Here is a 27,363-nt window from a genome sequence, read left to right on the forward strand (position 1 = left end):
ATTGCCTCTACTCGGCCCCTTTATGTACCTCTAGGCGGCCTCTTTATGTGCCTCTATTCGGCCCCTTTATGTGCCTCTAGGCGGCCTCTTTATGTGCCTCTTGGCGGCCTCTTTATGTGCCTCTAGGCGGCCCCTTTATGTGCCTCTAGGCAGCCCATTTATGTGCCTCTAGGCGGCCCTTTATGTGCCTCTAGGCGGCCCCTTTATGTGCCTCTAGGCGGCCCCTTACGTGACTCTAGGCTGCTCCTTTATGTGCCTCCAGGCGGCCATTTTATTTGCCTCTAGGCGGCCCTTTTTTGGCTTCTAGGCGGCCATTTTATGTGCTTTCAGGTGGCCTTTCTTTGGGTTTCTAGGCAGCCATTTTATGATCCTCTATGCGGCCCTTTAAGGGCATCTAAAGGCCCCCTTTATGTGCCTCAAGGCGGCCCTTTATGTGCCTCTTAGCGGCCCCTTTATGTACCTCTAGGCGGCCCTTTATGTACCTCTAGGCGGCCCCTTTATGTACCTCTAGGCGGCCCTTTATGTGCCTCTTAGCGGCCCCTTTATGTGCCTCTTAGCGGCCCCTTTATGTGCTTCTAGGCGGCCCTTTATGAGCCTCTAGGCGGCCATTTATGTGCCTCTTAGCGGCCCCTTTATGTACCTCTAGGTGACCCATTATATTCCTCTAGGCGGATCTTTATGTGCCTCTTGATAGCCCTTTATATGTCTCTAGGCGGCCCCTTTATGTACCTCTAGGCGGCCTTTTATGTACCTCTAGGCGTCACTTTATGTGCCTCTAGGCGGCCCCTTATGTGACCCCTATGGGGCCCCTTAATGTTGCTTTTTTTTTTGAGATATATACAAGAGTTGTTACATTCTTGTACAGCCACTAGTACGCGTAGCGTTTCGGGCAAGTCCTTAATCCTATGGTCCCTGGAATACGATCCCCGCCGCGAAGAATCGTTTTTACATCCAAGTACACATTTTACTGTTGCGTTAAACAGAGGCTACAGTTAGGAATTGCGCATAGTAAATCCTCCCCGGCCGGGATACGAACCCATAACATAGCGCTCGCGGAACGCCAGGCGAGTGTCTTACCACTACACTACGGAGACTGTAAATGTGCCTCTAGGCGTCCCTTTTATGTGCCTTTAGGCGGCCCCTTTATGTGCCTCTAGGCGTCCCTTTTATGTGCCTTTAGGCGGCCCCTTTATGTGCCTCTAGGCGGCCCTTTTATGTGCCTCTAGGCGGCCCTTTTATGGGATTTTAGGGGGCTATTCTAGGAGCCTCTAGGCGGCCATTTTATTTGCGTCTAAGTGGCCATTTTATGTGCTTTAAGGCGGCCGCTTAATAGGCCTCTTGGTGGCTATTTAGGGGCTTCTAGACGTTCATTTTATGTGAATGTAGGCGGCCGTTCCATGGACCTTAAGGTGGCAATTTTATTTGCCTCTAGGCGGCCCATTATGTACTTCTAGGCGACCTTTTATGTACCTCCAGGCGACCCATTATGTTCCTCTAGGCGACCCTTTATGTGCCTCTTAGCGGCCCCTTTATGTGCCTCCCTGCGGCCCTTTATGTGCCTCTAGGCGGCCCTTTATGTGCCTATTGACAGCCCTTTATGTACCTCTAGGCCGCCCCTTTATGTGCCTCTAGGCGGCCCCTTTATGTGCCTCTAGGCGGCCCCTTTATGTGCCTCTAGGCGGCCATTTTATGTGCCTCTAGGCGGCCATTTTATGTGCCTCTAGGCGGCCATTTTATATGATGAGCCTCTAGGCGGACCTCCATCGTTGCTCCTATAAGAGACTCTCAGGGGACGGAAGTTTACTTGTAGTAAACTCCATGTAAGTTGTTAACATTATACTGTGAATATTGTCCACAAGAGAGCGGAGGGGGAGAGGGCGATCTACACAGAAGCTCAGATGGGAACCCTTGCAAGAAAATAAATAAATAATTCAAAGCCTAATTAATATGATATAGCAAAGTTCGTGGTAGGGGGGTAGCTTTGGTACTCTTTAAAGTTGTACTCCCTACATATATGCCATTCCCTGTTGGGCACATACCCAGCAGGAATTACTGTTAGAAATTAGGTGAGGCTAGCTCCCTGAGTAGGGTCTTCTAGCTCGCATAGACAGAGAAGCAGACATTATTTCTTATTGATACAGATTTATCATTTCTTGTTCTATTTTGTGTTGATATAGTTAACAACTTATTATTACTACCTTCGATATAACTTTTCATCCTTTTGACAACATCAATAATATCAACTATACTTTCCGAAGAATGTGTAAACATAGCTACCTTAATCTCTCTTAATAAGGGAGATTTCTAATTCCTGAGATCAACTTTGTCTTTCTTCTCTTTACGGGTTCAAGTTACATTATGTCCAGTATATTGTATGTTGACCAAACTGAACTGCATAATCTAAATAGGTCCTTACAAGAGCAAGATAAAGGCAGAGAATAACATTACTAAATGCTACACCGTATATTTCTGTGTGAGAAAATGAGCACCATTACTCTACCTAAACCAGAAGCCAACACCACAATGATCACAGGAGTTAGGTCAAAATATTGACAAGTTTTAAGTTATAAAATATAACAAAATGCAGGAGGCAGACTTTGGAATTTTATTTGTTTTAGTGATCTCAAAAATGTATTTCTGACCCAATGTTTAACACTAACATCTTGTTTTAATAACGTTAAATTGTTCTTCCAGATGACAGAATTCTGAAGAGTATAAAGACAGAAGAAATTAAATAGTTAAAGAACAAATTGATAATAACAAATAAAGCTGGAACCGAATATTGCATTAACATGTGAACACATTTTGTAAAATTTGGTTTATTTGAAAATCACTTATATTTTTGGTCAATTAAGTGACTGTATTGTGGTTAATGATAGTCGGATCATCACCGATTACATCCGAGTTTGATTCCCTGGCAGTGTGAGATGCTCAGCCTCCTGATACCTCTGTTCACCTAGCAGTAAATATTAACCTGGAAATTAGTCAACTGTTGAGGGATGCATCCTGAGGAAGGTCTGTCGTTGGCTTAGGAAGGCCTACACAAGCCTAACAAGCTGCCCGTCTCCGACAGTGAGAAACAATGTTATGTTTTTAAACATAATATAATAACAAAACCAGCGTGGGACATTTACTGCTTGTGTGAAACTTGACAACAGTTGTGTGAGGTGAGAATCATACGGCCCAATATGGCGGCCTCGAGTCCTGTTATCCAACCGGAAGATGTGAACAGACTGTGGTATGGACTGGCTGTGACTAAGGCAGGACGAGACGCGCTAGCAAGTGTGTTTATGTGGTCGTACCGGGGCGCCTTCCCAGTAGTGACTTACCTCACTCAGGACTTGGGGTACACCAATGCTCAGTACAGGCGTGTCTTCGATGGTCACCAGAGGGATAAACTCGAAGCTTCCTCTGACGCGGCAACTTTTGACATCACCCTGTTGTATAAACTCCTGCAACGTGTGTGTGGTCTGGCTGAGATGAATGACCCCACGTGGACCACTCCAGGGCCTCGGGGACCATCACTTGAACACCTCATTTACAGCCTGAAGCAACACCGAAACACGTTGGCCCATGATAATGTGGGAATGTCAGAGCAAGATCTTACATCAACACTGACGGAGCTCAGTGACTTATTGGCTAAGATGCTGGCTGAGGCCGGCGTCCGGTGTGGGACAAACAGCCAGGATGTGGACCACGTGACCAGAGATGTCACCGAGTATATTGGTGGTCTGCTAGCGAAGGTCAGAGAGCCGCTGGATCCCTCAGATGTGGCGTACTTGCCTCAGCTCCGCCAGGAGATTAAGATGTTCAAAAGCCACATCAGAGAAGAGGTTAAGCAGATGAGCAAGCAGGAGCTAACTGACGGGTATAAACTGCTGTACCAGATTGTTCCCGCACCCTGGCTCCTCCTCAACATTAACTACAACCCAAGTCTTGCTTTTACACGACTGCGACTCCTTGAAGATCCCGTCATAGGGCCAAGACCCTCCCATGCGGCCAAGGGTCAGGATAGCACAAGACCCTCCCACGCTGCCAAGGGTCAGGATATAGATTATGAACACATCTTGAGTATGAGACGAGAGGACGGAAGAGTCCCTCAGTGTGTCCTCCTGACGGGGGAAGGTGGTATGGGCAAGACAACTTTACTCAAGCTCATCCTCGAGAAGTGGGTAGAGGACCCTGATGCCATACGTCACCTGGGCACTGTGGACCTCGTTTTCTATGTACAGTGCAGGGACTCACATCTTAATACCTTCGATGGTCTCCTCCGCCAGTTGCTGCCTCAAACACGTAGTGATTCTGGTGTCGACTTCCAGCTGTTTAAGGAGATAATCTTGAGCTTAAATATATTAGTCCTGATTGACGGCTACGACGAGGTCAACGACCAATCAGGAAGGCTGGTGAAGGAGCTGTTGCACCTGCCTGGCAAGGATGTGAGGTTGGTGATAACCACACGGCCGGGGTGGGACCAACAACTGTCACAGCTCGTCCCACACACCAGACCTCGCTGCAACATCCTCGTCTTGGGCATCACTCGAGAACGTCGCGTGGAGTTCGCCGAGAGAACCATCAAGGTGCTGGTGGAGGAAGAGTGCCAACGGAGTGTCAACACAGGGAGGTTTACCCAGCGGCTGGAGCAGATGAGTCAGTTCCTGGGTGAGTACCTCAACACTCCACTCACCTTGACCTTGTTGGCGCTGCTGTGCGTCGAGGCTCCAGAAGAATTTAACAACCTCACCACAAACACTCAAGTCTACGAGAAGATTCATGACTTCATAACCAGTAAACTGGTGTCCAGACTCACAGACAAACATGTGGTGGACCCCAAAGGAAAATGTGACCAGTTTCTGTTTTTCTTTGAAGAGATTAGTTTAAGAGGGATCCAGAGGAAGGAGTACGACCTTTGGCCGGAGACGGAAGCGGAGATTAGGGAGAAGTGTAAAACTCTGGGGCTGCCGCAGGAGGAGGTCTTGTCCAACTATTTCACAAGAACCAGCTACCGTCGGGGCCTCAATGTGGTGTGGGTGTTTGGCTATTTTCACGCCAGGTACCAGGAGTATTGTGCCAGCAGGAGGCTGGTCGATCTGTTGTTGAAGGCTGAGCAAGACCGAGGTGATCCAGCATCACACCGTGTGTCAGGGGAAAGGTCTATAATCTTTGACCTCTTGGTGGATGTTTTACGTAAGGAAAAGGGTTCCTTGGGAGATCACCTGAGAGGGTCAAAGTTTGATATTAGCGACGTGCAACAAGAGCTTAGGGAGCGCCCCAGATGGCAGAACATTTTAGTCAGCACTACCGGGGTGCTGTGTGCCCGGGGAGTAGAGCACAGGTTCATTACTCACATAATTGACCTGAGCAAGATGGTTACATATAAGACTGACGAGCTGTTGAAGCATGTAGCAGAGTCCCGCGGGAGTGAGCACGTCATCCAAGCCGTGTGTGAGAAGCTGCGTACAGAACACAGGTGGAGAATAGAGAGTGTTGACTCGTGTGTTGTCCTGCCGCTTGTTCTTAAGAAGGTGACACCTAAGAACATTTACCTAAACATAAACGATACATCCCAACTAAAGCAGCACCTGTCTACACTGTCAGTGCTGGCAACAATGAAGGTAACCATATCCTTAGATCTTCACTATAGTTTAGACAGCGAAGAGACAAGAGATATAACAAAACAATATTTGGAGAGGCTGACAGCCCCCGGCAGTAAGTGTATCTTAGAGGGGTTTGATGGTGACTTGTCTGAGGCAGCCATACCCCTCCTGCCTCACACCCTCGAGACCCTCACCCTGCGCCTCACACTACAGCAACTGACCGTCCTCATCCGTCACCTGCCTCACCTTCCTCACCTGCAGCGTCTTGGTAAATATTCATATTTTCCACCATAATTTTAGGGTTATTTATTAATACCAAAATTACGCAAAGGGCTTCATTCGTCATGTTTAATATAGTAATTCAGATTTACATTGTTTACATATATATTTACAATCTTATGGACGAAAGACTCCTTATATTGTTTACAAACATAATCACCTTAAGGGAGACAAAACCTTATATTGTTTACAAATATAGTCACCTTAAGGGTGACAAACACCTTACATTGTTTACAAATATAGTCACCTTAAGGGTGACAAACACCTGATATTGTTTACAAATATAGTCACCTTAAGGGTGACAAACACCTGATATTGTTTACAAATATAGTCACCTTAAGGGTGACAAACACCTGATATTGTTTACAAATATAGTCACCTTAAGGGTGACAAACACCTTATATTGTTTACAAATATAGTCACCTTAAGGGTGACAAACCTTCTACTTTGATTACAAATATAGACTTATTAAGGGCGACTACTCCATGAATAATAAATGTTCGAAACATTCCGCTGCTGTATATATTCTTGTGCATAAATAATTTCATGAAGTATTTAGCGACGCCAAACTTTTGGTTCAGATGACTTACCACTTTGACTTTGACTCGTGGTACAGATCTCCTTTCACTGTGACCTAATTCCTGTTCAGGATGACCTTTCACTGTGACCTAATTCCTGTTCAGGATGACCTTTCACTGTGACCTAATTCCTGTCCAAGATGACCTTTCACTGTGACCTAATTCCTGTTCAGGATGACCTTTCACTGTGACCTAATTCCTGTTTAAGATGACCTTTTACTGTGACCTAATTCCTGTTCAGGATGACCTTTCACACTGACCTAATTCCTGTTCAAGATGAATTTTCTCTGTGACCTAATTCCTGTTCAAGATGACCTTTCACTGTGACCTAATTCCTGTCCAAGATGACCTTTCACATTGACCTAATTCCTGTCCAAAATGACCTTTCACTGTAACCTTGATCCCTTGGTTAATTAGACCTTCCGTAACTTTGATCCTTAATTCAGGTGACCCATCTATCCCTGTGACCTCAATACTTAGTCCAGATGACCTTTCATTGTGACCTTGACTTAGTTTATATGACCTTCTAATGAGACCTTGACCACTGATAAAGATGACCATGACTGTGACCTTGACCATTGACACAGATGACCTTGACCATTGACACAGATGACCTTGACTGTGACCTTGACCATTGATACAGATGACCTTGACCATTGATACAGATAACCTTGACAATTGATACAGATGACCTTGACGATTGATACAGATGACCTTGACCATTGATACAGATAACCTTGACAATTGATACAGATGACCTTGACCATTGATACAGATGACCTTGACCATTGATACAGATAACCTTGACAATTGATACAGATAACTTTGACTGTGACCGTGACAATTGATACAGATGACCTTGACAATTGATACAGATGACCTTGACCATTGATACAGATAACCTTGACTGTGACCTTGACAATTGATACAGATGACCTTGACCATTGATACAGATGACCTTGACCGTGGCTTTTAAAAGCTATTAATACATAGTTTAGATGCTATTAATAGTGTCCAAAATACGGACTTGTCATCAGGTAATAAACCCAGCAGTAAGGTGAGTGGATGGCTCAGTATGTCTTCTTGTTATATCTTAGAACATACCAGTAACGACAGTGACTGTATCTCAGTGTATGTCTTCAGGCATTGACCTGGACGCCACGGGCTACGTGGACCCGGACACCCTGGACGCCACGGTCTACGTGGACCCGGACACCCTGGACGCCACGGGCTACGTGGACCCGGACACCCTGGACGCCACGGGCTACGTGGACCCGGACACCCTGGACGCCACGGGCTACGTGGACCCGGACACCCTGGACACTCTGCCGTACCAGGGAAGGACGCTTCGCCTGACCATCAGGCAGCGCCTCACTGATGACGACCCCGCAATAGACTGGTGCTGCCGCCTGGCGGCTCAGCTGTGTCCTCCCTCAAGAGGAGGGTATAGTGTCCTGTACTTCTCTAACACGCGTCTCACCAGTACGTATTGACGACATTTTAACACGTGAATATCTGTAACTCAGTTGTTTAATTCACAGTGCTTCCTGTGGTTTCAAAAATATTTTTACATTAAAAGTCATGAATTAGAGAAGTTATAAGGCTTCTTGAGTAACTTTGAGCACCGTTTAGCGACCAAGAATATTCATTAAGCAAGCTTCACTGCTTATAAGATAACACTGATCAATATTTAGCCCAACATTGTCTTGCTTAATACAAGCTAGATTTACTTGATATAAGTTTTCTTTGGCATGAGTGTGTGACATAGACAGGTGTGGGTCGGGAGAGTAGCCAGGTGTGGGCTTTAGTGTTCCCTCTCATGTGCAGGTGTGGGTCGGGAGAGTAGCCAGGTGTGGGCTTCCGTGTTCCCTCTCATCTATAGGTGTGGGTCGGGAGAGTAGTCAGGTGTGACAACGTTTGTTTTCATGTATTAGCTACGTTATTGTGTGGTTGTAAATAAGTTGCCACAACTTACTGCACAACTTTGGCTAAACAATTTTGAGACCGTGTCGCAACCTTAAATGTTGCATAAAAATCGTTTTCCTGATTGTTGGAATATATTTAAAAAATGTAGAAATATTTTAAAAATATATTTTTACATATACTATAAATAAAACTGAAGCATAATAAAAGGTAGGTTAAAAATATTTTATTCATTACTTTCACTTAATGGAGAATCCATGGTAGTGGTGGTGGAATTGTTGCTGGGTTGTGGTTGGTGGCAGTGGTGGTAGGTTGTGATTGGTGGCAGTGGTGGGTGATGTTTATTGTTGGTGGTAGTGGTTGGTTCTAGTGGTGGTTAATAGTTGTGGTTGGTGGTGGTGGTGGTTGATTGCTGTGGTTGGTAATTGTGGTGGCTGATGGCTGTGATTAGTGGTAGTGGTGGTTAATGTTAATGGTGGTTCAGGTTGTGGTGGTTTTATGGTATTGGTGGTTGATAGCTCTGGTGGTTGATGTCTGTGATGGTTGATGGCTAAGGTGGTTGATGGTGGTGGTAGTTAATGGTTGTGGTCGTTGATGGTAGTGTTTGTTGATGGTTGATGGTAGTGTTTGTTGATGGTTGTGGTGGTTGATGGTAGTGTTTGTTGATGGTTGTGGTGGTTGATGGTAGTGTTTGTTGATGGTTGTGGTGGTTGATGGTAGTGTTTGTTGATGGTTGTGGTGGTTGATGGTAGTGTTTGTTGATAGTTGTGGTGGTTGATTGTTGTGGCGGTTGATGGTAATGGTGGTTGATTGTTGTGGTGGTTGTTGGTTGTGGTGGTTGATTGTTGTGGTGGTAAATGGTTGTGATGGTTGATTGTTGTGGTGGTTGATGGTTGTGGGGGTTAATTGTTGTGGTGGTTGATGGTTGTTGTGGTTGATGGTAATGGTGGTTGATTGTTGTGGTGGTTGATGGTTGTGGTGGTTGATTAATGTGGTGGTTGATAGTTGTGGTGATTGATTGTTGTGGTGGTTGATGGTAATGGTGGTTGATTGTTGTGGTGGTTGATGGTTGTGGTGGTTGATTGTTGTGGTGGTTAATGGTTGTGGTGGTTGATTGTTGTGGTGGTTGATGGTTGTGGGGGTTAATTGTTGTGATGGTTGTGGTGGTTGATTGTTGTGGTGGTTGATGGTTGTGGTTGTTGGGTTAATTGCAGTGGTAGTTGTTGTGGTTCGTGATAATAGTGGTTGATTGTTGTGCTTTATGTAGTGGCGGTTGTTGGTTATAGTTCGCGTGGGTGGTGGTTTATTGTGTTGTTTGGTGGTAGTGGTGGTTGATTGTTGGTGGTAGTGGTGGGTGATTGTTGAGGTTGTTGGTGGTGGTTTATGGTTGTTGGTGGTTGATAGTTGTGGTTAGTGGTAGTGGTTGTTGATAGTAGTGTTTGAGGGCAGTGGTAGATGGTGGTTGTGGTTGATTGTACTGGTAGTTGTTGAGGTTCGTGATATTGGTTGTTGATTGTTGTATTTTGTTGTAGTGGTGGTTGATTATATTTTGCAGTAGTGGTGGTTGATTGTTGTTGGTGGTAGGGGGGGTTGATTGTTGTGGTTGGTGGTGGTTTATGGTTGTTGTTGATAGTAGTGGTGGTTGATTGTTGTGGTTGTTGATGATTGAGGTGGTTGATGATTGTTTAGGTTGATGACAGTGGTTATTAATGGTTAGGGTTATTGATAGTAGTTGAAATTGAAATTGAAGTTGAAATAAGTTTATTGAGGTAAAATACTCACAAAGGGATGAGGTAGCTCAAGCTATTCTCACCCCGTTCAGTACAACGTGTTCATACATATATAGACACACATCACAAACAATAAACATATTACCGAACATTCTGAGAGATAAACATATACATTTCCTCCTTTACACAAGTAGTATGGTATCAGACGTACACACAAATACTTTTATGACTTAGGTATACTGTATAGACAATTTGCAAGAGACATGCAGATAATTCAACAAAAGATTACAGTCTTGGTGCAAAATTCTTATATCTCTCCAGAATATCATCAACCTTTCCGTTGTGACACATCCAGGCTATTTGTTCAGGAACAGTCCTTATCTCAGTGTTTCTATATACATTAATCAACGGACAATCAAGAACATAATGGGCAAGGGTGTGAGACCTTAACATACTACACAGTTGAGGAAGGAGGAGGTCGAGGAGGAAGGAGAAGGTCGAGGAGGAAGGAGAAGGTCGAGGAGGAAGGAGAAGGTCAAGGAAGAAAGAGGAGAAGGTCGAGGAGGAAGGAGAAGGTCGAGGAGGAAGGAGAAGGTCGAGGAGGAAGGAGAAGGTCAAGGAGGAAGGAGAAGGTCGAGGAGGTCGAGGAGGAAGGAGAAGGTCAAGGAAGAAAGAGGAGAAGGTGGAGGAGGAAGGAGAAGGTCGAGGAGGAAGGAGAAGGTCGAGGAGGAAGGAGAAGGTCGAAGAGGAAGGAGAAGGCCAAGGAAGAAAGAGGAGGAGGTCGAGGAGGAAGGAGAAGGTCGAGGAGGAAGGAGAAGGTCGAGGAGGAAGGAGAAGGTCGAGGTGGAAGGAGGAGGTCGAGGAGGAAGGAGAAGGTCGAGGAGGAAGGAGAAGGCCGAGGAGGAAGGAGGAGGTCGAGGAGGAAGGAGAAGGTCGAGGAGGAAGGAGAAGGTCGAGGAGGAAGGAGAAGGTCAAGGAGGAAGGAGAAGGTCAAGGAAGAAAGAGGAGAAGGTCGAGGAGGAAGGAGAAGGTCGAGGAGGAGAAGGTGTTGGTGGTGGCTGTTGGTTGTTGTTAGTGGATGATGATGGTTGAAGAACATAGAAGGATTAGGAAAAATAAGGAAGGCAGGAACGAGAAGGAAGTTTAAGGGAGGAGTAGGAAGATTACGGAAGGTGGAGTGGTGGAGAGTGGTGTGTGACAGTGGTGGAGAGTGGTGAGTGGCAGTGGTGGAGAGTGGTGTGTGGCAGTGGTGGAGAGTGGTGTGTGACAGTGGTGGAGAGTGGTGTGTGACAGTGATGGAGAGTGGTGTGTGGCAGTGGTGGAGAGTGGTGTGTGACAGTGGTGGAGAGTGGTGTGTGACAGTGGTGGGGAGTGGTGTGTGACAGTGGTGGGGAGTGGTGTGTGACAGTGGTGGAGAGTGGTGTGTGACAGTGGTGGAGAGTGGTGTGTGACAGTGGTGGAGAGTGGTGTGTGACAGTGGTGGAGAGTGGTGTGTGGCAGTGGTGGAGAGTGGTGTGTGACAGTGGTGGAGAGTGTTGTGTGGCAGTGGTGGAGAGTGGTGTGTGGCAGTGGTGGAGAGTGGTGTGTGGCAGTGTTGGAGAGTGGTGTGTGACAGTGGTGGAGAGTGGTGTGTGACAGTGGTGGAGAGTGGTGTGTGACAGTGGTGGAGAGTGGTGTGTGACAGTGGTGGGGAGTGGTGTGTGACAGTGGTGGAGAGTGGTGTGTGACAGTGGTGGAGAGTGGTGTGTGACAGTGGTGGAGAGTGGTGTGTGACAGTGGTGGAGAGTGGTGTGTGACAGTGGTGGAGAGTGGTGTGTGACAGTGGTGGAGAGTGGTGTGTGACAGTGGTGGAGAGTGGTGTGTGACAGTGGTGGAGAGTGGTGTGTGACAGTGGTGGAGAGTGGTGTGTGGCAGTGGTGGAGAGTGGTGTGTGACAGTGGTGGAGAGTGTTGTGTGGCAGTGGTGGAGAGTGGTGTGTGACAGTGGTGGAGAGTGGTGTGTGACAGTGGTGGAGAGTGGTGTGTGGCAGTGGTGGAGAGTGGTGTGTGGCAGTGGTGGAGAGTGGTGTGTGGCAGTGTTGGAGAGTGGTGTGTGACAGTGGTGGAGAGTGGTGTGTGACAGTGATGGAGAGTGTTGAGGGGCAGTGGTGGAGAGTGGTGTGTGACAGTGGTGGAGAGTGGTGTGTGGCAGTGTTGGAGAGTGGTGTGTGACAGTGGTGGAGAGTGGTGTGTGACAGTGATGGAGAGTGTTGAGGGGCAGTGGTGGAGAGTGGTGTGTGACAGTGATGGAGAGTGGTGTGTGGCAGTGGTGGAGAGTGGTGTGTGGCAGTGGTGGAGAGTGGTGTGTGGCAGTGGTGGAGAGTGGTGTGTGGCAGTGGTGGAGAGTGGTGTGCGAAAGTGGTGGAGAGTGATGTGTGACAGTGGTGGAGAGTGGTGAGTGACAGAGATGGAGAGTGGTATGTGAGTGGTGGAGAGTGGTGTCTGAGTGGTGGAGAGTGGTGAGTGGCATTGGTGGAGAATGGTGTGTGAGTGGTGGAGAGTTGTGAGTGGCAGTGGTGGAGAGTTGTGTGTGAGTGGTGGAGAGTGGTGTGTGACAGTGGTGGAGAGTGGTGTGCGGCAGTGGTGGAGAGTGGTGTGTGACAGTGATGGAGAGTGGTGAGTGGCAGTGGTGGAGTGGTGTGTTGCAGTGGTGGAGAGTGGTGTGTGACAGTAGTGGAGAGTGGTGTGTGTGGCAGTGGTGGAGAGTGATGTGGGACAGTGGTGGAGAGTGGTGAGGGGCAGTGGTGGAGAGTGGTGTGTGAGTGGTGGAGAGTGGTGAGGGGCAGTGGTTGAGAATAGTGTGTGAGTGGTAGAGAGTGGTGAGTGGCAGTGGTGGAGAGTGGTGTGTGACAGTGGTGGAGAGTGGTGTTTGGCAGTAGTGTAGATTGGTGTGTGGCAGTGGTGGAGAGTGGTGTGTGGCAGTGGTGGAGAGTGGTAAAGGGCAGTGGTGGAGAGTGGTGTGTGACAGTGGTGGAGAGTGGTGTGTGACAGTGGTGGAGAGTGGTGTTTGGCAGTAGTGTAGATTGGTGTGTGGCAGTGGTGGAGAGTGGTGTGTGGCAGTGGTGGAGAGTGGTAAAGGGCAGTGGTGGAGAGTGGTGTGTGACAGTGGTGGAGAGTGGTGTGTGACAGTGGTGGAGAGTGGTGTGTGACAGTGGTGGAGAGTGGTGTGTGACAGTGGTGTAGATTGGTGTGTGGCAGTGGTGGAGAGTGGTGTGTGGCAGTGGTAGAGAGTGGTGAGTGGCAGTGGTGGAGAGTGGTGTGCGGTAGTGATGGAGAGTGGTAAAGGGCAGTGGTGGAGAGTGGTGTGTGACAGTGGTGGAGAGTGGTGTGTGACAGTGGTGGAGAGTGGTGTGTGACAGTGGTGTAGATTGTTGTGTGGCAGTGGTGGAGAGAGGTGTGTGACAGTGGTGGAGAGTGGTGTGTGGCAGTGGTGGAGAGTGGTGTGTGGCAGTGGTGTAGAGTGGTGTGTGGCAGTGGTGGAGAGTGGTGTGTGGCAGTGGTGTAGAGTGGTGTGTGGCAGTGGTGGAGAGTGGTGTGTGACAGTGGTGGAGAGTGGTGTGTGGCAGTGGTGGAGAGTGGTGTGTGGCAGTGGTGTAGAGTGGTGTGTGACAGTGGTGGAGAGTGGTGTGTGGCAGTGGTGTAGAGTGGTGTGTGGCAGTGGTGGAGAGTGGTGTGTGACAGTGGTGGAGAGTGGTGTGGCAGTAGTGGAGAGTGGTGTGTGACAGTGGTGGAGAGTGGTGTGTGACAGTGGTGGAGAGTGGTGAGTGACAGAGGTGGAGAGTGGTGTCTGAGTGGTGGAGAGTGGTGAGTGGCATTGGTGGAGAATGGTGTGTGAGTGGTGGAGAGTTGTGAGTGGCAGTGGTGGAGAGTGGTGTGTGAGTGGTGGAGAGTGGTGTGTGACAGTGGTGGAGAGTGGTGTGCGGCAGTGGTGGAGAGTGGTGTGTGACAGTGGTGGAGAGTGGTGTGTGACAGTGGTGGAGAGTGGTGTGTGACAGTGGTGGAGAGTGGTGTGTGACAGTGGTGGAGAGTGGTGTGTGACAGTGGTGTAGATTGTTGTGTGGCAGTGGTGGAGAGAGGTATGTGGCAGTGGTGGAGAGTGTTGTGTGAGTGGTGGAGAGTTGTGAGTGGCAGTGGTGGAGAGTGGTGTGTGAGTGGTGGAGAGTGGTGTGTGACAGAGGTGGAGAGTGGTGTGCGGCAGTGGTGGAGAGTGGTGTGGCAGTGGTGGAGAGTGGTGTGTGACAGTGGTGGAGAGTGGTGTGTGACAGTGGTGGAGAGTGGTGTGTGACAGTGGTGGAGAGTAGTGAGTGACAGTGGTGGAGAATGGTGTGTGACAGTGGTGGAGAGTGGTGTGTGACAGTGGTGGAGAGAGGTGTGTGACAGTGGTGGAGAGTGGTGTGTGACAGTGGTGGAGAGTGGTGTGTGACAGTGGAGGAGAGTGGTGTGTGACAGTGATGGAGAGTGGTGTGTGACAGTGGTGGAGAATGGTGTATGATTGGTGGAGAGTTGTGAGTGGCAGTGGTGGAGAGTGGTGTGTGACAGAGATGGAGAGTGGTATGTGAGTGGTGGAGAGTGGTGTGTGACAGTGGTGGAGAGTGGTGTGTGACAGTGGTGGAGAGTGGTGTGTGACAGTGGTGGAGAGTGGTGTCTGAGTGGTGGAGAGTGGTGAGTGGCATTGGTGGAGAATGGTGTGTGAGTGGTGGAGAGTTGTGAGTGGCAGTGGTGGAGAGTGGTGTGTGAGTGGTGGAGAGTGGTGTGTGACAGTGGTGGAGAGTGGTGTGCGGCAGTGGTGGAGAGTAGTGTGTGGCAGTGGTGGAGAGTGGTGTGTGACAGTGGTGGAGTGTGGTGTGTGACAGTGGTGGAGAGTGGTGTGTGACAGTGGTGGAGAGTGGTGTGTGACAGTGGTGGAGAGTAGTGAGTGACAGTGGTGGAGAATGGTGTGTGACAGTGGTGGAGAGTGGTGTGTGACAGTGGTGGAGAGAGGTGTGTGACAGTGGTGGAGAGTGGTGTGTGACAGTGGAGGAGAGTGGTGTGTGACAGTGATGGAGAGTGGTGTGTGACAGTGGTGGAGAGTGGTGTGTGACAGTGGTGGAGAGAGGTGTGTGTGGCAGTGATGGAGAGTGGTGTGTGGCAGTGGTGGAGAGTGTTGTGTGAGTGGCAGTGGTGGAGAGTGGTGTGTGAGTGGTAGAGAGTGGTGAGTGGCAGTTGTGGAGAGTGGTGTGTGAGTGGTGGAGAGTTGTGAGTGGCAGTGGTGGAGAGTGGTGTGTGGCAGTGGTGGAGAGTGGTGTGTGACAGTAGTGGAGAGTGGTGTGTGTGGCAGTGGTGGAGAGTGGTGTGTGAGTGGTGGAGAGTGGTGAGGGGCAGCGGTGGAGAATGGTGTGTGGCAGTGATGGAGAGTGGTGTGTGGCAGTGATGGAGAGTGGTGTTAATTGTGGAGAGTGGTGTGTGGCAGTGGTGGAGAGTGGTGTGTGGCAGTGGTGGAGAGTGGTGTGTGAGTGGTAGAGAGTGGTGAGTGGCAGTGGAGGAGAGTGGTGAGTGGCAGTTGAGGAGAGTGGTGTGTGACAGTGGTGGAGAGTGGTGTGTGACAGTGGTGGAGAGTGGTGTGTGACAGTGGTGGAGAGTGGTGTGTGACAGTGGTGGAGAGTGGTGTGCGAAAGTGGTGGAGAGTGATGTGTGACAGTGGTGGAGAGTGGTGAGTGACAGAGATGGAGAGTGGTATGTGAGTGGTGGAGAGTGGTGTCTGAGTGGTGGAGAGTGGTGAGTGGCATTGGTGGAGAATGGTGTGTGAGTGGTGGAGAGTTGTGAGTGGCAGTGGTGGAGAGTGGTGTGTGAGTGGTGGAGAGTGGTGTGTGACAGTTGTGGAGAGTGGTGTGCGGCAGTGGTGGAGAGTGGTGAGTGACAGTGGTGGAGAGTGGTGTGTGGCAGTGGTGGAGTGGTGTGAGGCAGTGGTGGAGAGTGGTGTGTGACCGTGGTGGAGAGTGGTGTGTGGCAGTTGTGGAGAGTGGTGTGTGACAGTGGTGGAGAGTGGTGTGCGGCAGTGGTGGAGAGTTGTGAGTGGCAGTGGTGGAGAGTGGTGTGTGAGTGGTGGAGAGTGGTGTGTGGCAGTGGTGGAGAGTGGTGTGTGGCAGTGGTGGAGAGTGGTGTGTGACAGTGGTGGAGAGTGGTGTGTGACAGTTGTGGAGAGTGGTGTGTGACAGTGGTGGAGAGTGGTGTGCGGCAGTGGTGGAGAGTTGTGAGTGGCAGTGGTGGAGAGTGGTGTGTGAGTGGTGGAGAGTGGTGTGTGACAGTGGTGGAGAGTGGTGTGTGGCAGTGGTGGAGAGTGGTGTGTGACAGTGGTGGAGAGTGGTGTGTGACAGTGGTGGAGAGTGGTGAGTGGCAGTGGTGGAGTGGTGTGAGGCAGTGGTGGAGAGTGGTGTGTGACAGTGGTGGAGAGTGGTGATGGGCAGTGGTGGAGAATAGTGTGTGAGTGGAAGAGAGTGGTGAGTGGCAGTGGTGGAGAGTGGTGTGCAGTAGTGATGGAGAGTGGTGAAGGACAGTGGTGGAGAGTGGTGTGTGACAGTGGTGGAGAGTGGTGCGTGACAGTGGTGGAGAGTGGTGCGTGGCAGTGGTGTAGATTGGTGTGTGGCAGTGGTGGAGAGTGGTGTGTGGCAGTGGTGGAGAGTGGTGTGTGGAAGTGGTGTAGAGTGGTGTGTGGCAGTGGTGGAGAGTGGTGTGTGGCAGTGGTGTAGAGTGGTGTGTGGCAGTGGTGGAGAGTGGTGTGTGACAGTGGTGGAGAGTGGTGTGTCAGTGGTGGAGAGTGGTGTGTGACAGTGGTGGAGAGTGGTGTGTGACAGTGGTGGAGAGTAGTGAGTGACAGTGGTGGAGAATGGTGTATGGCAGTGGTGGAGAGTGGTGTGTGACAGTGGTGGAGAGTGGTGTGCGAAAGTGGTGGAGAGTGGTGTGCGAAAGTGGTGGAGAGTGGTGGAGAGTGGTGTGTGACAGTGGTGGAGAGTGGTGTGTGTGGCAGTGGTGGAGAGTGATGTGGGACAGTGGTGGAGAGTGGTGAGGGGCAGTGGTGGAGAGTGGTGTGTGAGTGGTGGAGAGTGGTGAGGGGCAGTGGTTGAGAATAGTGTGTGAGTGGTAGAGAGTGGTGAGTGGCAGTTGTGGAGAGTGGTGTGTGAGTGGTGGAGAGTTGTGAGTTGCAGTGGTGGAGAGTGGTGTGTGGCAGTGGTGGAGAGTGGTGTGTGACAGTAGTGGAGAGTGGTGTGTGTGGCAGTGGTGGAGAGTGGTGTGTGAGTGGTGGAGAGTGGTGAGGGGCAGCGGTGGTGAATGGTGTGTGGCAGTGATGGAGAGTGGTGTGTGGCAGTGATGGAGAGTGGTGTGTGGCAGTGGTGGAGAGTGGTGTGTGGCAGTGGTGGAGAGTGGTGTGTGAGTGGTAGAGAGTGGTGAGTGGCAGTGGAGGAGAGTGGTGAGTGGCAGTTGAGGAGAGTGGTGTGTGACAGTGGTGGAGAGTGGTGTGTGACAGTGGTGGAGAGTGGTGTGTGACAGTGGTGGAGAGTGGTGTGTGACAGTGGTGGAGAGTGGTGTGCGAAAGTGGTGGAGAGTGATGTGTGACAGTGGTGGAGAGTGGTGAGTGACAGAGATGGAGAGTGGTATGTGAGTGGTGGAGAGTGGTGTCTGAGTGGTGGAGAGTGGTAAGTGGCATTGGTGGAGAATGGTGTGTGAGTGGTGGAGAGTTGTGAGTGGCATTGGTGGAGAGTGGTGTGTGAGTGGTGGAGAGTGGTGTGTGACAGTTGTGGAGAGTGGTGTGCGGCAGTGGTGGAGAGTGGTGTGTGACAGTGGTGGAGAGTGGTGAGTGGCAGTGGTGGAGTGGTGTGAGGCAGTGGTGGAGAGTGGTGTGTGGCAGTGGTGAAGAGTGGTGTGTGACAGTGGTGGAGAGTGGTGATGGGCAGTGGTGGAGAATAGTGTGTGAGTGGAAGAGAGTGGTGAGTGGCAGTGGTGGAGAGTGGTGTGCAGTAGTGATGGAGAGTGGTGAAGGACAGTGGTGGAGAGTGGTGTGTGACAGTGGTGGAGAGTGGTGCGTGACAGTGGTGGAGAGTGGTGCGTGGCAGTGGTGTAGATTGGTGTGTGGCAGTGGTGGAGAGTGGTGTGTGGCAGTGGTGGAGAGTGGTGTGTGGAAGTGGTGTAGAGTGGTGTGTGGCAGTGGTGGAGAGTGGTGTGTGGCAGTGGTGTAGAGTGGTGTGTGGCAGTGGTGGAGAGTGGTGTGTGACAGTGGTGGAGAGTGGTGTGTCAGTGGTGGAGAGTGGTGTGTGACAGTGGTGGAGAGTGGTGTGTGACAGTGGTGGAGAGTAGTGAGTGACAGTGGTGGAGAATGGTGTATGACAGTGGTGGAGAGTGGTGTGTGACAGTGGTGGAGAGTGGTGTGCGAAAGTGGTGGAGAGTGGTGTGCGAAAGTGGTGGAGAGTGGTGGAGAGTGGTGTGTGACAGTGGTGGAGAGTGGTGTGTGTGGCAGTGGTGGAGAGTGATGTGGGACAGTGGTGGAGAGTGGTGAGGGGCAGTGGTGGAGAGTGGTGTGTGAGTGGTGGAGAGTGGTGAGGGGCAGTGGTTGAGAATAGTGTGTGAGTGGTAGAGAGTGGTGAGTGGCAGTGGTGGAGAGTGGTGTGCGGTAGTGATGGAGAGTGGTAAAGGGCAGTGGTGGAGAGTGGTGTGTGACAGTGGTGGAGAGTGGTGTGTGACAGTGGTGGAGAGTGGTGTTTGGCAGTAGTGTAGATTGGTGTGTGGCAGTGGTGGAGAGTGGTGTGTGGCAGTGGTGGAGAGTGGTAAAGGGCAGTGGTGGAGAGTGGTGTGTGACAGTGGTGGAGAGTGGTGTGTGACAGTGGTGGAGAGTGGTGTGTGACAGTGGTGGAGAGTGGTGTGTGACAGTGGTGTAGATTGGTGTGTGGCAGTGGTGGAGAGTGGTGTGTGGCAGTGGTAGAGAGTGGTGAGTGGCAGTGGTGGAGAGTGGTGTGCGGTAGTGATGGAGAGTGGTAAAGGGCAGTGGTGGAGAGTGGTGTGTGACAGTGGTGGAGAGTGGTGTGTGACAGTGGTGGAGAGTGGTGTGTGACAGTGGTGTAGATTGTTGTGTGGCAGTGGTGGAGAGAGGTGTGTGACAGTGGTGGAGAGTGGTGTGTGGCAGTGGTGGAGAGTGGTGTGTGGCAGTGGTGTAGAGTGGTGTGTGGCAGTGGTGGAGAGTGGTGTGTGGCAGTGGTGTAGAGTGGTGTGTGGCAGTGGTGGAGAGTGGTGTGTGACAGTGGTGGAGAGTGGTGTGCGGCAGTGGTGGAGAGTGGTGTGTGGCAGTGGTGTAGAGTGGTGTGTGGCAGTGGTGGAGAGTGGTGTGTGGCAGTGGTGTAGAGTGGTGTGTGGCAGTGGTGGAGAGTGGTGTGTGACAGTGGTGGAGAGTGGTGTGGCAGTAGTGGAGAGTGGTGTGTGACAGTGGTGGAGAGTGGTGTGTGACAGTGGTGGAGAGTGGTGTGTGACAGTAGTGGAGAGTGGTGTCTGAGTGGTGGAGAGTGGTGAGTGGCATTGGTGGAGAATGGTGTGTTAGTGGTGGAGAGTTGTGAGTGGCAGTGGTGGAGAGTGGTGTGTGAGTGGTGGAGAGTGGTGTGTGACAGTGGTGGAGAGTGGTGTGCGGCAGTGGTGGAGAGTGGTGTGTGACAGTGGTGGAGAGAGGTGTGTGTGGCAGTGATGGAGAGTGGTATGTGGCAGTGGTGGAGAGTGTTGTGTGAGTGGTGGAGAGTTGTGAGTGGCAGTGGTGGAGAGTGGTGTGTGAGTGGTGGAGAGTGGTGTGTGACAGAGGTGGAGAGTGGTGTGCGGCAGTGGTGGAGAGTGGTGTGGCAGTGGTGGAGAGTGGTGTGTGACAGTGGTGGAGAGTGGTGTGTGACAGTGGTGGAGAGTGGTGTGTGACAGTGGTGGAGAGTGGTGTGTGACAGTGGTGGAGAGTAGTGAGTGACAGTGGTGGAGAATGGTGTGTGACAGTGGTGGAGAGTGGTGTGTGACAGTGGTGGAGAGAGGTGTGTGACAGTGGTGGAGAGTGGTGTGTGACAGTGGTGGAGAGTGGTGTGTGACAGTGGAGGAGAGTGGTGTGTGACAGTGATGGAGAGTGGTGTGTGACAGTGGTGGAGAATGGTGTATGATTGGTGGAGAGTTGTGAGTGGCAGTGGTGGAGAGTGGTGTGTGACAGAGATGGAGAGTGGTATGTGAGTGCTGGAGAGTGGTGTGTGACAGTGGTGGAGAGTGGTGTGTGACAGTGGTGGAGAGTGGTGTGTGACAGTGGTGGAGAGTGGTGTCTGAGTGGTGGAGAGTGGTGAGTGGCATTGGTGGAGAATGGTGTGTGAGTGGTGGAGAGTTGTGAGTGGCAGTGGTGGAGAGTGGTGTGTGAGTTGCGGAGAGTGGTGTGTGACAGTGGTGGAGAGTGGTGTGCGGCAGTGGTGGAGAGTAGTGTGTGGCAGTGGTGGAGAGTGGTGTGTGACAGTGGTGGAGTGTGGTGTGTGACAGTGGTGGAGAGTGGTGTGTGACAGTGGTGGAGAGTGGTGTGTGACAGTGGTGGAGAGTAGTGAGTGACAGTGGTGGAGAATGGTGTGTGACAGTGGTGGAGAGTGGTGTGTGACAGTGGTGGAGAGAGGTGTGTGACAGTGGTGGAGAGTGGTGTGTGACAGTGGTGGAGAGTGGTGTGTGACAGTGATGGAGAGTGGTGTGTGACAGTGGTGGAGAGTGGTGTGTGACAGTGGTGGAGAGAGGTGTGTGTGGCAGTGGTGGAGAGTGGTGTGTGGCAGTGGTGGAGAGTGTTGTGTGAGTGGCAGTGGTGGAGAGTGGTGTGTGAGTGGTAGAGAGTGGTGAGTGGCAGTTGTGGAGAGTGGTGTGTGAGTGGTGGAGAGTTGTGAGTTGCAGTGGTGGAGAGTGGTGTGTGGCAGTGGTGGAGAGTGGTGTGTGACAGTAGTGGAGAGTGGTGTGTGTGGCAGTGGTGGAGAGTGGTGTGTGAGTGGTGGAGAGTGGTGAGGGGCAGCGGTGGAGAATGGTGTGTGGCAGTGATGGAGAGTGGTGTGTGGCAGTGATGGAGAGTGGTGTTAATTGTGGAGAGTGGTGTGTGGCAGTGGTGGAGAGTGATGTGTGGCAGTGGTGGAGAGTGGTGTGTGAGTGGTAGAGAGTGGTGAGTGGCAGTGGAGGAGAGTGGTGAGTGGCAGTTGAGGAGAGTGGTGTGTGACAGTGGTGGAGAGTGGTGTGTGACAGTGGTGGAGAGTGGTGGGTGACAGTGGTGGAGAGTGGTGTGTGACAGTGGTGGAGAGTGGTGTGCGAAAGTGGTGGAGAGTGATGTGTGACAGTGGTGGAGAGTGGTGAGTGACAGAGATAGAGAGTGGTATGTGAGTGGTGGAGAGTGGTGTCTGAGTGGTGGAGAGTGGTAAGTGGCATTGGTGGAGAATGGTGTGTGAGTGGTGGAGAGTTGTGAGTGGCAGTGGTGGAGAGTGGTGTGTGAGTGGTGGAGAGTGGTGTGTGACAGTTGTGGAGAGTGGTGTGCGGCAGTGGTGGAGAGTGGTGTGTGACAGTGGTGGAGAGTGGTGAGTGGCAGTGGTGGAGTGGTGTGAGGCAGTGGTGGAGAGTGGTGTGTGGCAGTGGTGAAGAGTGGTGTGTGACAGTGGTGGAGAGTGGTGATGGGCAGTGGTGGAGAATAGTGTGTGAGTGGAAGAGAGTGGTGAGTGGCAGTGGTGGAGAGTGGTGTGTGACAGTGGTGGAGAGTGGTGTGTCAGTGGTGGAGAGTGGTGTGTGACAGTGGTGGAGAGTGGTGTGTGACAGTGGTGGAGAGTAGTGAGTGACAGTGGTGGAGAATGGTGTATGACAGTGGTGGAGAGTGGTGTGTGACAGTGGTCGAGAGTGGTGTGCGAAAGTGGTGGAGAGTGGTGTGCGAAAGTGGTGGAGAGTGGTGGAGAGTGGTGTGTTACAGTGGTGGAGAGTGGTGTGTGACAGTGGTGGAGAGTGGTGTGCGAAAGTGGTGGAGAGTGGTGTGTGACAGTGGTGGAGAGTTGTGTGTGACAGTGGTGGAGAGTGGTGTCTGAGTGGTGGAGAGTGGTGAGTGGCATTGGTGGAGAATGGTGTGTGAGTGGTGGAGAGTGGTGTGTGACAGTGGTGGAGAGAGGTGTGTGACAGTGGTGGAGAGTGGTGTGTGACAGTGGTGGAGAGTGGTGTGTGACAGTGGTAGAGAGTGGTGTCTGAGTGGTGGAGAGTGGTGAGTGGCATTGGTGGAGAATGGTGTGTGAGTGGTGGAGAGTTGTGAGGGGCAGTGGTGGAGAGTGGTGTGTGAGTGGTGGAGAGTGGTGTGTGGCAGTGGTGGAGAGTGGTGAGTGGCAGTGGTGGAGTGGTGTGTGGCAGTGGTGGAGAGTGGTGTGTGGCAGTGGTGGAGAGTGGTGTGTGACAGTGGTGGAGAGTGGTGTGTGACAGTGGTGGAGTGGTGTGTGGCAGTGGTGGAGTGGTGTGTGGTAGTGGTGGAGTGGTGTGTGGTAGTGGTGGAGAGTGGTGTGTGGTAGTGGTGGAGAGTGGTGAGTGGCAGTGGTGCAGAGTGGTGTGTGACAGTGGTGGAGAGTGGTGTGTGGCAGTGGTGGAGAGTGGTGTGTGACAGTGGTGGAGAGTGGTGTGTGACAGTGGTGGAGTGGTGTTCGGCAGTGGTGGAGAATGGTGAGTGGCAGTGGTGGAGTGGTGTGTGGTAGTGGTGGAGAGTGGTGTGCGGCAGTGGTGGAGAGTGGTGAGTGGCAGTGGTGGAGAGTGGTGTGCGGCAGTGGTGGAGAGTGGTGTGTGACAGTGGTGGAGAGTGGTGAGTGGCAGTGGTGGAGTGGTGTGTGGCAGTGGTGGAGAGTGGTGTGGCAGTTGTGGAGAGTGGTGTGTGACAGTGGTGGAGAGTGGTGTGTGACAGTGGTGGAGAGTGGTGTGTGACAGTGGTGGAGAGTGGTGTGTGACAGTGGTGGAGAGTGGTGTGTGACAGTAGTGGAGAGTGGTGTGTGGCAGTGGTGGAGAGTGGTGTGTGGCAGTGGTGGAGAGTGGTGTGTGACAGTGGTGGAGAGTGGTGTGTGACAGTAGTGGAGAGTGGTGTGTGGCAGTGGTGGAGAGTGGTGTGTGACAGTGGTGGAGAGTGGTGTGTGACAGTAGTGGAGAGTGGTGTGTGGCAGTGGTGGAGAGTGGTGTGTGGCAGTGGTGGAGAGTGGTGTGCGGTAGTGATGGAGAGTGGTGAAGGGCAGTGGTGGAGAGTGGTGTGTGACAGTGGTGGAGAGTGGTGTGTGACAGTGGTGGAGAGTGGTGCGTGGCAGTGGTGTAGATTGGTGTGTGGCAGTGGTGGAGAGTGGTGTGTGGCAGTGGTGGAGAGTGGTGTGTGGCAGTGGTGGAGAGTGGTGCGTGGCAGTGGTGGAGAGAGGTGTGTGACAGTGGTGGAGAGTGGTGTGCGGTAGTGATGGAGAGTGGTGAAGGGCAGTGGTGGAGAGTGGTGTGTGACAGTGGTGGAGAGAGGTGTGTGACAGTGGTGTAGAGTGGTGTGTGACAGTGGTAGAGAGTGGTGTGGCAGTGGTGGAGAGTGGTGTGTGACAGTGGTGGAGAGTGGTTTGTGACAGTGGTGGAGAGTGGTTTGTGACAGTGGTGGAGAGTGGTGTGTGGCAGTGGTGGAGAGTGGTGTGTGACAGTGGTGGAGAGTGGTGTGGCAGTGGTGGAGAGTGGTGTATGGCAGTGGTGGGGAGTGGTGTGTGACAGTGGTGGAGAGTGGTGTGGCAGTGGTGGAGAGTGGTGTGTGACAGTATTGGAGAGTGGTGTGTGACAGTGGTGGAGAGTAGTGAGTGACAGTGGTGGAGAATGGTGTGTGACAGTGGTGGAGAGTGGTGTGTGACAGTGGTGGAGAGAAATGTGTGACAGTGGTGGAGAGTGGTGTGTGACAGTGGTGGAGAGTGGTGTTTGACAGTGGTGGAGAGTGGTGTGTGGCAGTGGTGGAGAGTGGTGTGTGACAGTGGTGGAGAGAGGTGTGTGACAGTGGTGGAGAGTGGTGTGTGACAGTGGTGGAGAGTGGTGTGTGACAGTGGTGGAGAGTTGTGAGTGACAGAGATGGAGAGTGGTATGTGAGTGGTGGAGAGTGGTGTCTGAGTGGTGGAGAGTGGTGAGTGGCATTGGTGGAGAATGGTGTGTGAGTGGTGGAGAGTTGTGAGTGGCAGTGTTGGAGAGTGGTGTGTGAGTGGTGGAGAGTGGTGTGTGAGTGGTGGAGAGTGGTGTGTGACAGTAGTGGAGAGTGGTGTGTGACATTGGTGGAGAGTGGTGTGGGACAGTGGTGGAGAGTGGTGAGGGGCAGTGGTGGAGAGTGGTGTGCGGTAGTGATGGAGAGTGGATAAGGGCAGTGGTGGAGAGGGGTGTGTGACAGTGGTGGAGAGTGGTGTGTGAGTGGTGGAGAGTGGTAAGGGGCAGTGGTGGAGAGTGGTGTGCGGTAGTGATGGAGAGTGGTGAAGGGCAGTGGTGGAGAGTGGTGTGTGACAGTGGTGGAGAGTGGTGTTTGACAGTGGTGGAGAGTGGTGTGTGGCAGTGGTTGAGACTGGTGTGTAACAGTGGTGGAGAGTGGTGTGTGACAGTGGTGGAGAGTGGTGAGTAGCAGTGGGGGAGAATGGTGAGTGGCAGTGGTGGAGAGTGGTGAGTGACAGTGGTGGAGAGTGGTGTGTGACAGTGGTGGAGAGTGGTGTGTGACAGTGGTGGAGAGTGGTGAGTGGAAGTGGTGGAGAGTGGTGTGTGGCAGTGTTGGAGAGTGGTGTGTGGCAGTGGTGGAGAGTGGTGTGTGGCAGTGGTGTAGAGTGGTGTGTGGCAGTGGTGGAGAGTGGTGTGTGACAGTGGTGGAGAGTGGTGTGTGACAGTGGTGGAGAGGAGTGAGTGACAGTGGTGGAGGGTGGTGTGTGACAGTGGTGGAGAGTGGTGTGTGGCAGTGGTGGAGAGTGGTGTGTGGCAGTGGTGTAGAGTGGTGTGTGGCAGTGGTGGAGAGTGGTGTGTGACAGTGGTGGAGAGTGGTGTGTGACAGTGGTGGAGAGTAGTGAGTGACAGTGGTGGAGAGTGGTGTGTGACAGTGGTGGAGAGTGGTGTGTGACAGTGGTGGAGAGTGGTGTGTGGCAGTGGTGTAGAGTGGTGCGTGGCAGTGGTGGAGAGTGGTGTGTGGCAGTGGTGGAGAGTGGTGTGTGAGTGGTGGAGAGTGGTGTGTGGCAGTGGTGGAGAGTGGTGTGTGACAGTGGTGGAGAGTGGTGTGCGGCAGTGGTGGAGAGTGGTGTGTGACAGTGGTGGAGTCGTGTGTGGCAGTAGTGGAGAGTGGTGTGTGACAGTAGTGGAGAGTGGTGTGTGTGGCAGTGGTGGAGAGTGGTGTGGGACAGTGGTGGAGAGTGGTGTGTGAGTGGTGGAGAGTGGTGTGTGGCAGTGGTGGAGAGTGGTGTGCGGCAGTGGTGGAGAGTGGTGTGTGACAGTGGTGGAGAGTGGTGAGTGGCAGTGGTGGAGTGGTGTGTGGCAGTGGTGGAGAGTGGTGTGTGAGTGGTGGAGAGTGGTGTGTGACAGTTGTGGAGAGTGGTGTGCGGCAGTGGTGGAGAGTGGTGTGTGGCAGTGGTGGAGAGTGGTGTGCGGCAGTGGTGGAGAGTTATGTGTGACAGTGGTGGAGAGTGGTGAGTGGCAGTGGTGGAGTGGTGTGTGGCAATGGTGGAGAGTGGTGTGTGGCAGTGGTGGAGAGTGGTGTGTGACAGTGGTGGAGAGTGGTGAGTGGCAGTGGTGGAGTGGTGTGTGGCAGTGGTGGAGAGTAGTGTGGGACAGTGGTGGAGAGTGGTGAGGGACAGTGCTGGATAGTGGTGTGTGAGTGGTGGAGAGTGGTGAGGGGCAGTGGTGGAAAATAGTGTGTGTGTGGAAGAGAGTGGTGAGTGGCAGTGGTGGAGAGTGGTGTGCAGTAGTGATGGAGAGTGGTGAAGGGCAGTGGTGGAGAGTGGTGTGTGACAGTGGTGGAGAGTGGTGTGTGACAGTGGTGGAGAGTGGTGTGTGGCAGTGGTGGAGAGTGGTGTGTGACAGTGGTGGAGAGTGGTGTGGCAGTGGTGGAGAGTGGTGTGTGGCAGTGGTGGGGGAGTGGTGTGTAACAGTGGTGGAGAGTGGTGTGGCAGTGGTGGAGAGTGGTGTGTGACAGTGGTGGAGAGTGGTGTGTGACAGTGGTGGAGAGTAGTGAGTGACAGTGGTGGAGAGTGGTGTGTGACAGTGGTGGAGAGTGGTGTGTGACAGTGGTGGAGAGAGGTGTGTGACAGTGGTGGAGAGTGGTGTGTGACAGTGGTGGAGAGTGGTGTGTGACAGTGGTGGAGAGTGGTGTGTGGCAGTGGTGGAGAGTGGTGTGTGACAGTGGTGGAGAGTGGTGTGTGACAGTGGTGGAGAGTAGTGTGTGACAGTGGTGGAGAGTGGTGTGTGACAGTGGTGGAGAGTGGTGTGTGACAGTGGTGGAGAGTGGTGTGTGACAGTGGTGGAGAGTGGTGTGTGACAGTGGTGGAGAGTGGTGTGTGGCAGTGGTGGAGAGTGGTGTGTGACAGTGGTGGAGAGTGGTGATGTGGCAGTGGTGGAGAGTGGTGTGTGCAGTGGTGGAGAGTGGTGTGTGCAGTGGTGGAGAGTGGTGTGTGACAGTGGTGGAGAGTGGTGTGTGACAGTGGTGGAGAGTGGTGTGTGACAGTGGTGGAGAGTGGTGTGTGACAGTGGTGGAGAGTGGTGTGTGACAGTGGTGGAGAGTGGTGAGTGGCAGTGGTGGAGAGTGGTGTGTGGCAGTGGTGGAGAGTGGTGTAGTGGCAGTGGTGGAGAGTGGTGTGTGACAGTGGTGGAGAGTGGTGTGTGACAGTGGTGGAGAGTGGTAGTGGCAGTGGTGGAGAGTGGTGTGTGGCAGTGGTGGAGAGTGGTGTAGTGGCAGTGGTGGAGAGTGGTGTGTGACAGTGGTGGAGAGTGGTGTGTGACAGTGGTGGAGAGTGGTGTGTGGCAGTGGTGGAGAGTGGTGTGTGACAGTGGTGGAGAGTGGTGTGTGACAGTGGTGGAGAGTGGTGTGTAGCAGTGGTGGAGAGTGGTGATGTGGCAGTGGTGGAGAGTGGTGTGTGACAGTGGTGGAGAGTGGTGAGTGGACAGTGGTGGAGAGTGGTGTGTGACAGTGGTGGAGAGTGGTGTGTGGCAGTGGTGGAGAGTGGTGTGTGGCAGTGGTGGAGAGTGGTGTGTG

At 52.2% G+C, this 27,363-nt stretch overlaps 1 protein-coding gene across 3 annotated transcripts in view; it reads left to right on the plus strand.

Annotated features, from left to right (window-relative positions):
• LOC123770533 (uncharacterized) overlaps positions 1 to 27,363 on the plus strand; it is a 78,732-nt gene that overhangs the window by 22,360 nt on the left and 29,009 nt on the right. For 2 of the 3 annotated variants that reach the window (XM_069301907.1, XM_069301908.1), the window contains exons 2-3: positions 2,695 to 5,862; positions 7,595 to 7,933. In XM_069301907.1, the coding sequence (XP_069158008.1) occupies positions 3,189 to 5,862; positions 7,595 to 7,933 (3,013 nt within the window). In that variant the 5' untranslated portion in view covers positions 2,695 to 3,188. Of the gene's footprint in view, positions 1 to 2,639; positions 5,863 to 7,594; positions 7,934 to 27,363 lie in introns of those variants that run through there. The other variant, XM_069301906.1, reaches the window with a different exon arrangement.

The sequence above is a fragment of the Procambarus clarkii genome, chromosome 46, assembly GCF_040958095.1.
Source record: "Procambarus clarkii isolate CNS0578487 chromosome 46, FALCON_Pclarkii_2.0, whole genome shotgun sequence".
Taxonomy (NCBI): Eukaryota; Metazoa; Arthropoda; class Malacostraca; order Decapoda; family Cambaridae; genus Procambarus; species Procambarus clarkii.